The sequence below is a fragment of the Crocodylus siamensis genome, chromosome 3 (assembly GCF_052110815.1).
Source record: "Crocodylus siamensis isolate JL-2025a chromosome 3, ASM5211081v1, whole genome shotgun sequence".
In the NCBI taxonomy this organism is placed as follows: domain Eukaryota; kingdom Metazoa; phylum Chordata; order Crocodylia; family Crocodylidae; genus Crocodylus; species Crocodylus siamensis.
Window position 1 is genome coordinate 251622991 of NC_143397.1, and position 14561 is coordinate 251637551.

Genomic DNA, 14561 nt, shown 5'->3' on the forward strand with positions numbered 1-14561 from the left:
TATTAAAGAAGATACGGTGGGCTTGCTTCTTTCAGCTGGCAAGGTCTCCAAGTCTGAAGGGTCTGCCCCCAGTTCCCGCTCTGAACTGCAAAGAATAGCGCTCGAGCACCTGGAGATGGCTGCGGCCAGGGTGCCCCATGGATACATTGCTTCACTGCATCTCCCCAGCATCCTATGAGCATCAAATCTCTCTGCAGAAGCAAGTGATCTATACAGAAGGATGTGTGGGTATACAAATGTGCGCGTGTGTGTGTGTCTGTCTGTGAAATGAAGGCAAGTATCTAGATCTGTGCTATTCTTACTGACTCATATTTGGACACTATATTGATTGACCTAAAGCTCCCCTTCTCAGAGAATGAAATATTCATGTGAAAAATTCCAGCATCTCTAGCTTCATTTTAATGGATAATACAGTAGCATTTAACCTTTACCTCTGCTTGTAACCTGCTGAGAAACCTTCTTGAAACAAATTGTATTATTTTTCATTAATAATTAGGAAAACTAGTAAACATTTACAAAAAAAAATAAACCTCTGATGTAACATTAGAGTTTGTACAACAAATAAAATTCATGTCAGAATATAACCTATTTAAGTCCATTTCCTACTGACTCAGACATGAAGACTGGTCCATCAACATCAAGACCAATGTCCTCATTGCTATAACTGAACACTTGCACCGAGCGTGTCAAAAATACTTTGGAGCTTGCAGACTGTACTTATAGGGCTATAAAAAGGAAAAGTCTTTTGCAGTTCTAAACTCAGTGCTTTTAGTTGCCTTAATTCTTTATAGCTCATTAGTGTATGTTATCACATATCTTCCAAGTTGTTGAGCAACAAGGATGTGCTTTGTCTAAAACATAGCCATCCTTTCTATCAGAGCTTTAATTCTCCTGGAATCCCCTTGCGGTAACAGTTTCCGAAGTCAGGATTCATTTCTCAGAGCATGAACAGTGACTACGCAACTATAAAACAAATCTCTTCATTCTCTTAAATATTGTGCCCTCAGGCACTTTAACTGATTAGAGTGTTTTTTGTCAGACAGAACAAATTATTCAAATAAATAAGATTTAATGATCTTTGCTGAGCTGAATCCTGTAATTTTTGGATTATAGCAACAGTCCATGTAGCCTAGCATCTTCTTTTTTGACAATGTCCATTAGCAGAGGAAGCTGTAAAATGTTTGAATAAACTATTATACAGTATAATGCTCCTGGAGGAAGCCTCTTCCTATCTCTAGGCCCTTTGTGATTACAACCTCAAGCATAATGCTTGCCAAGATGAAAAAAAAATAAATAAGGCCTATCTACTGCAAAGGTCTCATCTTTTGTTTTAATTATGCGGCACCGTTGTTTCCATAAAAGCTGACTGCAGAGAGATCCCTGTGTGTTTTCCTGCTTTAGAGCATCTTCTCCATGCCAAACTTGAACTGAAAGGATCTTTTAAGTCACTTAACCTGCCTACATAACTCAAGGTTGGGGGGGGTGGTGTTTCTGGTCTGTAATTGAGCGCTTTTTAAACACAGCCCAGCCAGAGCTTCTGTGGGGAGTGAATACAGTCACATTCATCTTGAGGCAGGAGTTTTAGGTTGGTAGAATTGTGTTCCCCAGCTGGAATTCACCAATCAAACCTAAATGAAAGTTTTGCAAAAACACTGCAAGGATATCAATCCCGCAAAAAATGGTAATGACTTAGTGATCTCATGGTTATGCATCATCTGAACAATGCCCATATGCTGAGCTATATCCATTTAACTAAACTGTTATGTAGCGGGAGGACCCCGGGAGATGCATCATCTCCACTGTGTTTTAATGAAGGTTTGGAGAGACAGTAAGTAGGTGATCATACTTAGGTCATGCACGTGGTGTATGCAGCAGTCAGCCTTAGCACAAGGTTACTGGGTAAGATGGCCCGTCTCCTAAGCGGCTGTAGCTCGTTTTTCTATGATTCATGATTGTGTTTGCCTAGTCCCACGCCATTGAGCTTGCATCTCTGTACAAAACTTGTCACTCACACTTGCCGTCCTTACCCGTGGACCAGGAAATCCTGGCTGTCCTGGGGGACCTGGAGGTCCAGTTTGTCCATTGTCTCCTGGTGGCCCTTGAGGACCCATCAGTCCTGGGTGGCCTTTATGGCCTGGTATTCCAGGCTCGCCAGGTAAGCCCTTCTCCCCCTGTGGCCCTTTGTCACCTTTGACTCCAGGATCTCCCTATCAGACAAAACCATGGCATCAGCACAAAGAGATGAATACGTCACTTCTTTCCTTCCCCCCACCAAAGCTTAGGGGAACATAAAGTTACTGAGCAAAGGGTTAAGCATCTTCTGACCACCAAAATGTGCAAAGTTCCTGGGTCTAGTATCTAGTTCACTGCAAGCTGTGACTGAAGCACAATAACTAAAGGTGGCAGATGTGTGCAGAACATCAGATCCTCACGGGCTGCACTTAGCCCACAGGCCGTACTTTCGGCCAACCCCATCTAAATTTCTTTTGGCTTCCATGTAATACAGAACAACAAATGATACTGTCCAATGCACCTTGTCTCCTTTGGATCCATGTTCACCTGGTTGCCCAGCTGCACCCTGCAATGAAATACTCAGCATGAGCACGCGATTCTATTACTGAGTTAGGGACAGGATGCTTCCCCTTCTGATGGCTCCCAAGACTTCAGGAAAATAAAGCCCTATATATTTCACAGTCCCCTCATGCTCTTTGTTTCTATTAGTAATTCCAGAATAAAAATTAAAAAGTACTCTTTTCTTGCATATATCACACACTTTTTCCCCCAAAACCCATTGCTAGAAATTTAAGTAGGTGTTAGATGTGAAAAATATGGTAAGAACAGTTTCTGCTCCTTAGAGCAGTAAAATCTGCAACCTTCCCACAGGGAGCAGAGCAATGAGCAGGGTCAGCTCCCTCACTGCTGCTACTGAGTTATTTACTACAAGGAAAGATTTTTTTTTCCCTTCAATCTGCCTTTCAAAAACAACGTGCATATTATATTCCAAGGGGTTCTGTATGTGACAAAATACGGTAATGTATAAAACCCACCTCACAAGCCCAATATTTTCACTGAGCTTAGACAACAGTACTGCTCTGAAACAGCTAGGAAGTGGACTTACCTCTTTTCCTGGGGGACCCTTCTCTCCCGGTTCACCCTAAAAGATACAGAGAATAAACTCAGAATATTGCACTACAAATCTGAATCTCTGTTGCCATGTGTCACATTTGAAAATGGTGAGTCGGGAATAGGAAAAGTCAACGCTAACCAAAGGGAGCTCTTAAAGACTCAAAGATGCATAGAGGAGTAGGGTTGGAAGGGACCTCCACAGGTCATCTGGTCCAACTGCCTGCCAGAAGCAGGATCATTTCTAATCCAAGCCATCCCATACAAAGCATAATCTAAACTCTAGATCAAGGTTAAAATCAATTTCTCAAACTGCTGCATGCTACAGGAAGGCTCGCTCCTAAATGCCAGGGAACTTCTAGTCATCCCTCCAAGGCTAGCAATGCTTGGGATGAATGTATTCTTGGCACAGGTTTCTCTGTTTCTGGTGCCATACAGGGGATTTTTCTTTTGGATGTTTCACAAAGCTCTCAATGTGGTTTACTGAACTGCTAATTAGGCTACCTAGGCTTAAATACACCCTCTCCACTAGCTACTCCCTCATATTTTGTATCTAATAAAAAAAAATTTACATACTCCCTTTATTTTCACATTTCGTGCAGCATCTGCTACTGCAATGACAAAGCACTGGATTGAATGCAATACCAATGTAACAATGTAAAACATTGTAGGTACCAATGTACCTATTGCACTCTCATACAAGGAGTACAATGTGCATCTAAACCCTTGGAATACATTTTATTTTTAGTATGCGTGCATGTGCGTATATACTTGGTATTCCTTTCATAAGCTGGAAATGCATGTAATCAGTCCCACAAGGCAGTGAAATATATATACTGAAAATCTATATATCTACATATAGAGATATATATCGATATATATATAGATACAGATCTCTATATATAGATCTCTATATATAGAGATCTGTATCTATATATATACACATATCCCTGTAAGTGATATCATGCTTCCTACTATATCACCTGCCAACTATACAAACTCCTGGGACTTATTCCAATGTTCCACAACCCCAGTGAAGCTTTTGCAGATACTATATTTTGCTTAAATGAGCTTGCCAAGGAAATATTTCTTCTCTCTCTCACCAGTGAGAAATGCCCCTTTCATTCAAAAAAATAATTCCCTAGCCTGAGACTCAAGTTAGGGAAGATTCAGCCTGCACTGGGAGCAGGTATCCTAAAGAGAGATTCACCGCAATGGTAAGTCGGTTACTTGCAGGGCTCAGAAAAAGACATTTATGAAAGAGGAGATTCCCAGCTTCTCAGCGAGCCCCAACATTTGCCTCTAGCTTTGGAAATTTCTGGATGTTATGGCTGTGATATTCTTATGTATAGAGAAGTGGTTTTAAATCATGTTGGGCAACATTTTAATTTCTAATTGCACAGACTTCTATTTCTGAGCCTTGAACAACTAGACTCATGGGTATCAGGGAACTTAGCCTTTGGCACAAGACTATGAAAGAGTGTGAAAATTCAAAATGCTTTATTCCATTCCTAATGCAGCTCTTTTATAACATGTGGCCCAATGGAAAGCTTTCTGAGTACTGCAATCTTCCCAAAGTCATGCCAAGAAAACCTTTACATCACTCCCACCCTCTGTGCAACCTAAGAGTGTCATGCCCAGGGATAATAATTTGAGCTTTTGTGGGCAGGAAAGAGGGTGTGAGGCCCCTTTAAAAAGGAGCCTGCATTAGAGTTCCCCAGTTATATGAGCCGTCTTGCCTGTGTTTTTGCACAGGTGAAGCATACCAGCTCCATCCACCTTCAACAGCCCAAAACAGGCACCGCGTTGAACAGCAAACCTGTTACTTACAGGAGGTCCTCGAGGGCCTATGAAACCAGGAACCCCTGGGCTGCCATTTTCTCCTTTGTTTCCTTTCGGACCCTAAGAAAGAGAAGAAGAAAAAAACGAAGACAGTCACAGCTTCTCCTCTGCCCTGCCATTTCTGTCCTTCCAGAGTCTCCATTTATTTATTTGAATGGGAAATGTCACCTTCCTCTCTCCTCTTTCCATGCTTAAAATAAAGGCACAATATCCTGTGTTTCTCATGACTTTGAGTGTTCTCCAGTAGGGAATCCCTGCTGCAATAAGTTTTCTGTGAGGGTATCATGTTCATTTGAGTAGTGAAGGTCTTCTTAGCAATGGCCAATAATATCGACAAGGCTACTGTGTCTCATGCCAACCCATTCTCATGCATCATTTTCTCATTCTCCACCATCAGTGCCCCTCTCTCGGTCATCTCCTGTTACGTGCTCAGTTATAAGCCTTTTTTATTCAGCGTATATGTACAGAATGCAGTGTAATGTGGCCCTGGTCCCCAACTGGCTCTTCTAGATGTTATAGGGATATAAATAAGAACAAGCACCAAGAAATTAACAATCTTCACTGAGCAGTTCAGTGACTGTTGCTATTAACTGCATCTCCTTACGCCCCTGCAAAAAAGGTAAGTTAGTACACCTGTGTATACCTGTGCACACAGACTGTTTAGGAGACACCCAAGACTACGCATTATGTAATAGCAGCGAGGAGTAACAGCCAGAGGTGCTGGCTTGGTGTCACTTGCCATGCCTGCTAGGTGATGCTACCTTTCCTCCCATATGGCTATGTCCTATCAGCTACCCAAGGCGGAAAGACTTTGTCCTCTTCATGGCCAGTGCATGGGAGGAGAGCTCCCTGAAGCCAGATGTCATGAAAGCCTACCCAAAGTGGAAGACCTAGCAGCAAGCCCATGGCTGACTTCTGGACAGGGTAACAAAGGTGGCACTGGAACTATCCAAATCCCTCCTTGTGACACCCTCAGGCTCAGCCTGACTCAAAAGCACCAATGAGCACCTGTCCTGAGGTAGTGCCAGGGGCACAGTAAGTTTTAATTGACTCCTAAACCCTAAAGCAACAGGGGAAGAGAACAAACTAAATCCTCTTTGTTAGTTGTGTTACCAGCGCTGCATTGTCAGACTATTCTTGCACATATGGTGGCACCTGAGGGCATCCGCTCTGTTGTGTGACCTTGGCTTACTACCCAGGGCCTACATTTCCCCAGCATGCCTCGAGCGAGCTCGCCACTGCTCCTTTCAGTGGCTGCCTGCCAGCTCTTCTCACAGCCTCTCTTCTTCCATGTGACACTCTCTGCTGACAGCACATTTCCTCGCTGGGCAAAATTAAATGTCTTTTTAAGGTGACATGCCACTCTTTTCTCTGTGTTGAGTAATAAATTACTCCCCTCTGTCCTGTCTTTAGTGAGAGAACGGATGATACAACCTAAGGACTGATGTCTCTTGATCCCAGCCACACAGCCACCCACCAGACAGCAGACCACCCCAGTATAACCTTCAAACAGTTGCCCTTAAACTTTGAACCTTGCAAATTCCCACTGGGAGTCTACTGACATCCCATCACACCTCAGGCTTCTTGTTCCCCCAGTCATCCCCTGTAATTGTTGTACAGTTCCCCCTAACTGTTATACAATGGCCATTGTCACACTTACTGGGTTTCCTGCAGGGCCAGGCTCCCCTGGGGGACCAGGTGATCCACTCTTGCCCTGTACCAAGAGGGAAATGAGACAGAGTGAGAGAGAAAGAAAGAGATTTGGAACCCAAAATTAAAAAATCATCTGGAGCATCAAAGCAGCAGGGAGATCCTTCACTTCAAGGTCATCCCCACTGAGACAGAGACATAAACACCATGAGCTCCCTTGAGGATGCTGGCACTCTGGTGATGGGCACATTAAAAGACCTAACAGGTTAGGATGCACTTCTGGGCTAGACAGCAATGGTAATTCTCCAGTGGCTAATAGGTGGCTAAAGAAAGTGCATGTTTGGGAGAGGTGATAACAGGCTGTCACCAGCGTGGGGCAGGGAAGTCCTGCCAACTTCCTGTGGCCACCTTGGAGAAGAACAAAAATCCACAGGATCACCAATGCTCACGACAAACAATTCCCTTCCACGTTTCTTTCCCCATTCTCTTCTCCTGGATCCCTTCAGCCACGGCTGAAATAAAGCTTCTTCTGGATTTAAACGCAACGGCTTTTGGGTAACACTCAGAAAAAACAGCAAGTGCTTTTGGGATGGAAAACTCAGAGGAACTTCTTTGAACGTTTAATGGGTAAAGGACAAGTTTCAAGTGGGCATCATGCCACTTCAGAGACAGCGATTTGGCCTGGACCTACTTCAGCTGGAGGATCATTACCAACCACGGTTGTTTTACTTCTGATTCTGGTTTCCATCATCTCTGAAAGAAGCAGTGAAGAGCACCCCCTTCTCTGAGAAGTCTTTGCAAGACAGGGACCTTGCTCTGTCCTTTGTGCTGCTCTGGTGGCACCGAGGGGACAGGGAGCTCACTAGGAGTGAGCTGGGGTACCCATTACAGAGGGAACCTTGGGGGGAAAGCTGGGATCCTGAGCTAGGCCACCAAAGCCTGGGGGACATTTCTGCACATGTAGCCACAGAAACTCAGCATGTCAGGTTTTCCATCTGCCTGGGGCATTTAGACATTGCCAATATGACCCAGCCTAGGCGTGGTACACTAGTGTCAAAATCCTTATCACCAGATCTTCTGATGTGGTGCCCACCATATGCTGATGATGGAAAAGCCCCATAACAGGGAGGATGAAAAGCATGAACATGAGCATGTGAGGACTTGAGAAATGTGCAAATGAGGAGCACTTTTGAAAACTATGCTGGAAAAACACCCTCATATGGGACCCAGAGATGTGCTAAAGAGGCCACCTTGTTGCCATCCCCTCCTATATTAGTATGCAGAGAGGTTTCCCGTCCAGTTAGAACAGCCCTTGAAAGCTGGCCCCTTTACCTGTAATCCTCACAATCTGTATCACCCCCAGAGCCTCTCATTAATTATAATTAGGATGACCGTATGTCCCTGTTTAGCTGGGACAGTCCTAGTTTTCAGAGGCCGGCCCTGGCAGGCTGTTGAGCATTATAATGGGCATCCCAGAAATTCAGGGGCACAGGAGCACGCTCAGTGGGGAGTCGGAGTGACGCCGGTGGGCGGGCGGGCAGGCACCGCTGCCTACCCAGCATGCCCCACACCCCAGCCCCACTGACTTGGGAGAGCACAGGGAGGAGGTGAAGAGCAGTGTCCTGGATGTCCCAAATTTCCTTATGGTCGGCCTAATTATAATGCCAAGAACAGAAGGTACAAAAAGAACAAGAGGGGCTGGTGCTTTGTCCTCCCACTAATCCACCTAAATCCTTCGCATCTTATCCCTCCTGCCTTCCCTCCTGGAAGCCTTTTTCTTCACTGCAAGTGATGTCCTGGGGCAAGATGTGTTAGCCAGCAGTGCCAGCACCACAGGCCGCATGTAAAATAATGGATTAAACTGAAAGGTATGCACAAGGGCTCTCCATATGTTACTGTCATCTCCTCTAGACCCTGATGCTCCCTGCTCTCAAGGACCTGATGTTCTCATTCCTGGCAGCGCCGACTGAGTCAGCATTTTGTGCTTATTATAGAACAGGTTTCAGCATCTTGCTTTCTGTACCATGCTTTCCCACAGAGCAAAGAATTACCTGCTACTGTAATCCATTAGGGATGTGCACAGGTCCAAACATCCCTATTTGTATTCAGCCGTGGAATGAGGCGATTTTTAAAATAGAATAAAAACCATGAACGCTGGTATAAGCAATCTCTCAGCCATCCCAAAAGACACCTTTAAGAAATTTTAGCTAAATTGCTATTTCTGCACTGCGGGCAATACTATAAAGCGGCTTCCTACATGCTTTCAGTAATGAAGAGGCATCTTCTCCTGAAGCTGTTCTTGCATATGCATTGGGCATGATAAAAATCAGGAGCTTGTTAATAGGTATCATGATCAGATGCCTGGTGTCTTAAGGTGAGCATCAAAATTAATGCCCGGTGTCTTAAGGTGAGCATCATGTTAAGCATCAAAATTAACTACTTCTTTGGGAAACTGTAGTCAAAGGCCATAGAGGGCATCAAATGGCTAAAAAGTAAAGACAGGGGACAAGGACACTGTCATGGTCCCAGCGCTGCAAGTGTTGTTCAAATGCACTCCTGATTTTCAGCTCTCAGGAGGAACCACCAGTCTCTGCCCCTTCCTGTTTTAAGTCTACCGGCCATCACACATCCTTCGCCAAAGGCCACCAGAGGCTTCCACTGGATTATCTTCCAAAACAGACATCTGGAGTCTATGGCACACCTACGAGGTACTATCCATCCTTCAAAGACCGACTGTCCGGAGGGCAAACTCACCGGCTGCCCTCTGAATCCACGAGGACCCTGAGGTCCGGTGGGGCCGGCGTCACCCTGGAACAAGAGAGCGAGGGTGGCACTAAGCAAACAACATGAACAGCAAACAAATGGCCAAAGCACAGGCAATTAAACTGTCATTTGAAAAGAATTCAGGTCTCTTAATTACTTTTCACTGCCCCTGGGTTAGCAAGAAAAATACAAACAAAAACATTCTGGTTTCTAAATATCCTAGTTTCCCAGGAGAAACCAGCACTCTGAATTACAAAGGGGAGCCTCCGCAAGGCAAGTCTATTAACATGGGGATTTCTAAGCCAAAGTCAGATCCTGGCCACATTTTTACTTGATGTCTTTCACTGCACCTTGAACCAACTCTGACGCCTACACATCTCAGGCAGGCCTTTTCCATTTGCGCTCTCGTAGGATGAATTCAAAAACCAACATATTCCAGTCATCAGAAAGGGATGCAAATCAGGATCTGCTTTCCAATGACCTCTAGAGAGAGCATGGGAACCCACCGGGTCCATCCCTTGGTCATACTCACCGTATGTCCGCCTGGGCTCTGCTCCATTACTGCACTGCTGCTAATAATGCTATAGGGCTGCATTTTTCCCTTTAAGTAGCAGCTTATTCTAAGAGCAATCTCACTGATTTCAATGGGGTTACTTGGGTAATCAGGTGCCATTCAGGATGAGAAAGGGTGATGGACTCTTGCCCTGTGGGACTTGGCACAACGAAGTACTGTTTAGAGACAGCAAACGTAGCAGGATCAGGACAACAGGTATCAGAGATACTGGACATACCACGCAATTCAGGATACAATTCACTTCTCTCCCTGTTTCCAAAGATGGAGCTGACATTTAAGTTTCAGGAGGCTAAGCAGTGACAAAGGCCCTCAAGTTCCTTGTTATCTTAAGGAGCATTGTACAAGCATAGCTACAATATTATACTGTTACTATAGCGTCCATGGCTGGATTTATCTTGTATACTGTAAAGCAAGCCTTCATCAAGCAGCAGAGGATTTATTTCCACTCCAAGGAGCACACTTACATCCTTCCCTGGTGGTCCCTCATGCCCAGCAGGACCCGTCACACCTGGCTCTCCCTGCAAAGAAAGGAAAAGAAGAAAGTAATTCAGAGCATCGGACACAGCTCTAGCAGTCCAGCCGCTCCTCCATCAATGGCACAGGGAAGCTGCAGGACTAGAGTGAAATTCAAAGGGTCTTTCATCAGGGCTGACAAATTTTTAAAGAACTGGGCAGCTGGCTGTTATCCTGCCTTGCTTCCTGCTTCAGTTGGAGCTAACAGAGCTCAGACCTGACCCACTGCTTATAAAATGATCCGGAGCACCCTCCATATGCCAGGCAGCATATGACCAGCAATGGTATGTTCAACATGGCAAGTAACTTGGGAAGGAAAGTCATGCACTCATCACATAGCACAAGGAAGAGGTGAACAGTGGCTTTCTTGCCAGTGGAAATGAAAGCATTGTGTGAAAGAGATGTGCAAAGACCATCAGAGATGCTACCACGCTCACTGCACGGGCTCTCACGTTATACGGGAGTGCAACTTCAGTGCAGATGAATGAAGACTCCTCTTGTCAGCTTGTGAGACAGGAAGCTGACACCAGTTACACCAGTGATTCTTCCCCAGTGGGTAAGTCAATATATGGTTGGATGGACCCATTTATTCAGGGTAATGCTGAAATTAGGGGGCCAGTGCACACATCCACAGGAGGCCTCAAATGCCTCTACACAATGCTTGTGGTATGGGAAACAAGCAGCAGGAACTCATCCCCCTGCTAGCTGACACCAACCCAGACATAGTGGGGATCACTGAAATGTGGTGGGACCCAACACACGACCGGGTGGTGAATATCAAGGGCTACAGGCTGTACAGGAGGGATAGGACAGGGAGGAAAGGTGGGGGCGTGGTGCTCTATATTAAGGAGGAATACACATCCTCGTCAATTAGCAAAGAATCAGAGGTGGGGCACACGGAAGTGCTCTGGGTTAGGATACAAGGAAGTCAGGGGGAAAGAGACTTAACGGTGGGGGTCTACTACAGACCGCCCAACCAAGGGGAAGAGCTAGACCAGGAATTCTTAAATCAGCTCACAGAGGTAGTTAGGTCAAAGGACGTAGTCATCATGGGTGACCTGAACTTTCCAGACATCTGCTGGGAGGAGCAGCCAGGTCTGAACGCTCACGTAGGTTCCCAGCCCAAATGCAGGGCCTCCATCTAACCCAGGAGGTGCACAGCCCCACCAGGGGAGACACCTTGTTGGACCTGGTGCTGGCCACGGGTGACGACCTGGTAAGGGGGCTGCGGGTACTCAACCACCTGGGCGACAGCGATCATCGCCTGCCGGGATTCACCATCCAGCGCAAGGTGGCAAAGGCCTGCTGCAAGGCAGCAGCCCTAGATTTTAGGAAGGCAAACTTCAATGAGCTAAGGACAATAGTCGGGGAAGCACTGAGGTCCCAGAGGGGCGGGGAGCAAGGTGTCCAAGGAAAGTGGTCGCTCCTTAAGGAGACGATCCTCCAAGCCCAAAGGGAGGTAATCCCAACACGGATCAAGGGAGAAGGAGGGCACAAAAACCCCCATGGCTCACCAAAAGCATCCAGGAATATGTCTCCTAGCAAAAAGGGAGGCGCACACCCAATGGCAGGGAGGGGCCATCACCAGGGAGGACTATACTGCAGTTGCTTGGGGATGCACGGGGGCAGTCAGGAAGGCCAAGGCAGAGATGTAAATGGGACTAGCTACCCAGATCAAGGACAGAAGTCCTTTTTTAAATACATAGGGGGCAAAAAGCAGGTACCGGGTAGCGTGGAGCCCCTGAAAGACACTCTAGGAAATTTGGTTGTCACACCAGACAACAAAGCTAACCTATTTAACAATTTCTTTGCCTCCAATTTCCTGAGCAGGGACCAGATCAGCCCCCCACACTGGGCCCTCCTCAGGCCCCAGGGGCAGCACACCTAGGCCAAGAGTCAGTGAGGATCTAGTCAGGGAACGTCTGGAGGGACTGGATGTATTCAAATCAGCTGGTCCAGACGATCTCCACCCCCAAGTACTGAGGGAATTAGCTGAGATCATTGCGGGACCCCGGCTCAGCTGTACGAGCACTTGTGGTGCTCTGGTGTGGTGCCAGAAGACTGGAAGAGGGCCAATGTGGTTCCCATCTTCAAAAAGGGAGGAAGGAGGACCCAGGAAACTATAGGCCAGTCAGTCTTACCTTGATCCTGGGCAAGCTTTCTGAGAAAATTATCCTGGCACACATCCATGAGGGGCCAGCAGGGGAGGTCATGCTTAGGGGCAACCGACACAGGTTCATTAGCGGCAGGTCCTGTCAGACCAACCTGGTGGCCTTCTATGACCAGGTCACCAAATCTTTAGACACAGGGATAGCAGTGGACATCGTCTTCCTGGACTCTAGGAAGGCCTTCGACACTGTCTCTCACCCTGTTCTCATTAAGAAACCGGGGGACTGTGGTGTAGACACCCACACAGTCAGATGGGTCACCAACTGGCTGGAGAGCCACACTCCGAGAGTGGTGGTGGATGGGTCATTTTTGTCCTGGAGGGATGTGGGCAGTGGGGTCCCCCAGGGCTCGGTCCTCGGGCCCGCGCTGTTCAACATCTTCATCAGTGACTTGGACAAGGGGGTAAAAAGCACCTGTTCAAATCTGCTGATGACAATAAGATGTGGGGGGATGTGGGCATGCTAGAAGGGAGGAATAGGCTACAATTGGACCTAGACAGGTTACAGAGGTGGGCAGAAGAGAACAGGTTGGGATTCAACACCAACAAGTGCAAGGTGCTGCACCTGGGGAGGAAGAACCAGCACCATACCTACAGGCTGGGGAACTCCCTCCTCGTCAGGGCAGAGGCAAAAAAGGACTCCAAGATGAACATGGGCCGGCAGTGTGGGGACGCGGTCAGGAAGGCCAACCGCACCTCGTCTTGCATCCCCAGATGCATCTCGAGCAGGTCCAGGGAGGTGATTCTCCCCCTCTATGCGGCACTGGTCAGGCCGCAGCTGGAGTATTGCATCCAGGTCTGGGCTCCACACTTCAAGGGGGATGTGGACAGCATGGAGAGGGTCCAGAGGAGGCCACTCGCATGGTCAGGGGGCAGCAGGGCAGGCCCTACGAGGAGAGGCTATGGGACCTGAACCTGTTCAGCCTCCACAAGAGAAGGCTGAGGGGGATCTAGTTGCCTGTTACAAACTAGTCAGGGGGATCAGCAGGCACTGGGGAAGCCCCTGTTCCCCCGAGCACCGCCAGGAGTGACCAGGAATAATGGTCACAAGCTGGCAGAGGGTAGGTTTAGGTCAGATATCAGGAAGCGCTACTTCACTGTCAGGGCGGCTAGGGTCTGGAACCAACTTCCCAGAGAAGTGGTGCTGGCTCCTGCCCTGGGGGTCTAGATAAACACCTTGCTGGGGTCATTTGACCCCAGTACTCTTTCCTGCCATGTCAGGGGGTCAAACTTGATGATCTGCTCAGGTCCCTTCCGCCTCTAGAAACTATGAAAGTATTCTACCACCCATTATAAGACAACCCCACACGGTCACAACAGCTGAGGGAAATGACGTCACAAGAGCAGGACGTAATTCCCTCTCACAGTGCAGGACTGTTCAATGCTGATTCCTCAATAGACATGACCTCCTCCCAAAAGCTGGTGCATACTACTTACCCGAGAGCCTGGGGGACCCATGTCTCCTCTTTGTCCCTTGAAGCCCTGTCGAGAAGAGTAATATTAATAGCGACTTTGCTTCTAGAGGTGGGGATCTTTGGGCAAGCTCTGATTGAACAGTGCATGCACACATTTGCATTCAGTGACTGGTCAGCATGGTGCTGCTGGGCTGTGGAAGAGGCTGGCACAGGGAGGCGCAATCCCTCTCCCTAGCTGCCTTGGGGGTAGAGGAGACCATGCATGATACAGCCTTCTCTTACTGCTGTGCTAGGCCAGCAGACTGCCAGGGACTTCCCTTGCTGTCTTCCCTGCTCTGCCCTTCCACTCAGGAGATATATGTGCCATAAGGATAACTGGGTGGAGCACACGGCTGGCAGTTGTGAGCAAGTCTCTTCACTCATGTCCCATGAGAAGAGAGGGAAGACTCCTTGTGACCCACCAGAACAAAGCTGCAGTGGTGCAAAAGCTCTGGAAACCCCACGTTTCGCATTG

The 14561-nt window shown here is 47.3% G+C and overlaps 1 protein-coding gene across 4 annotated transcripts in view; it reads right to left on the minus strand.

Moving 5' to 3' along the window:
* Positions 1-14561, minus strand: part of COL22A1 (collagen type XXII alpha 1 chain) — a 316497-nt gene that overhangs the window by 11321 nt on the left and 290615 nt on the right. For all 4 annotated transcript variants that reach the window (XM_090040702.1, XM_090040701.1, XM_090040704.1 and 1 more), the window contains 8 exons: positions 14070-14114; positions 10417-10470; positions 9370-9423; positions 6626-6679; positions 4954-5025; positions 3119-3154; positions 2534-2578; positions 2028-2207 (listed from right to left, as the gene is read on the minus strand). In XM_090040702.1, coding sequence (XP_089896828.1) covers positions 2028-2207; positions 2534-2578; positions 3119-3154; positions 4954-5025; positions 6626-6679; positions 9370-9423; positions 10417-10470; positions 14070-14114 — 540 coding nt within the window. The remainder of the gene's footprint in view (positions 1-2027; positions 2208-2533; positions 2579-3118; positions 3155-4953; positions 5026-6625; positions 6680-9369; positions 9424-10416; positions 10471-14069; positions 14115-14561) is intronic.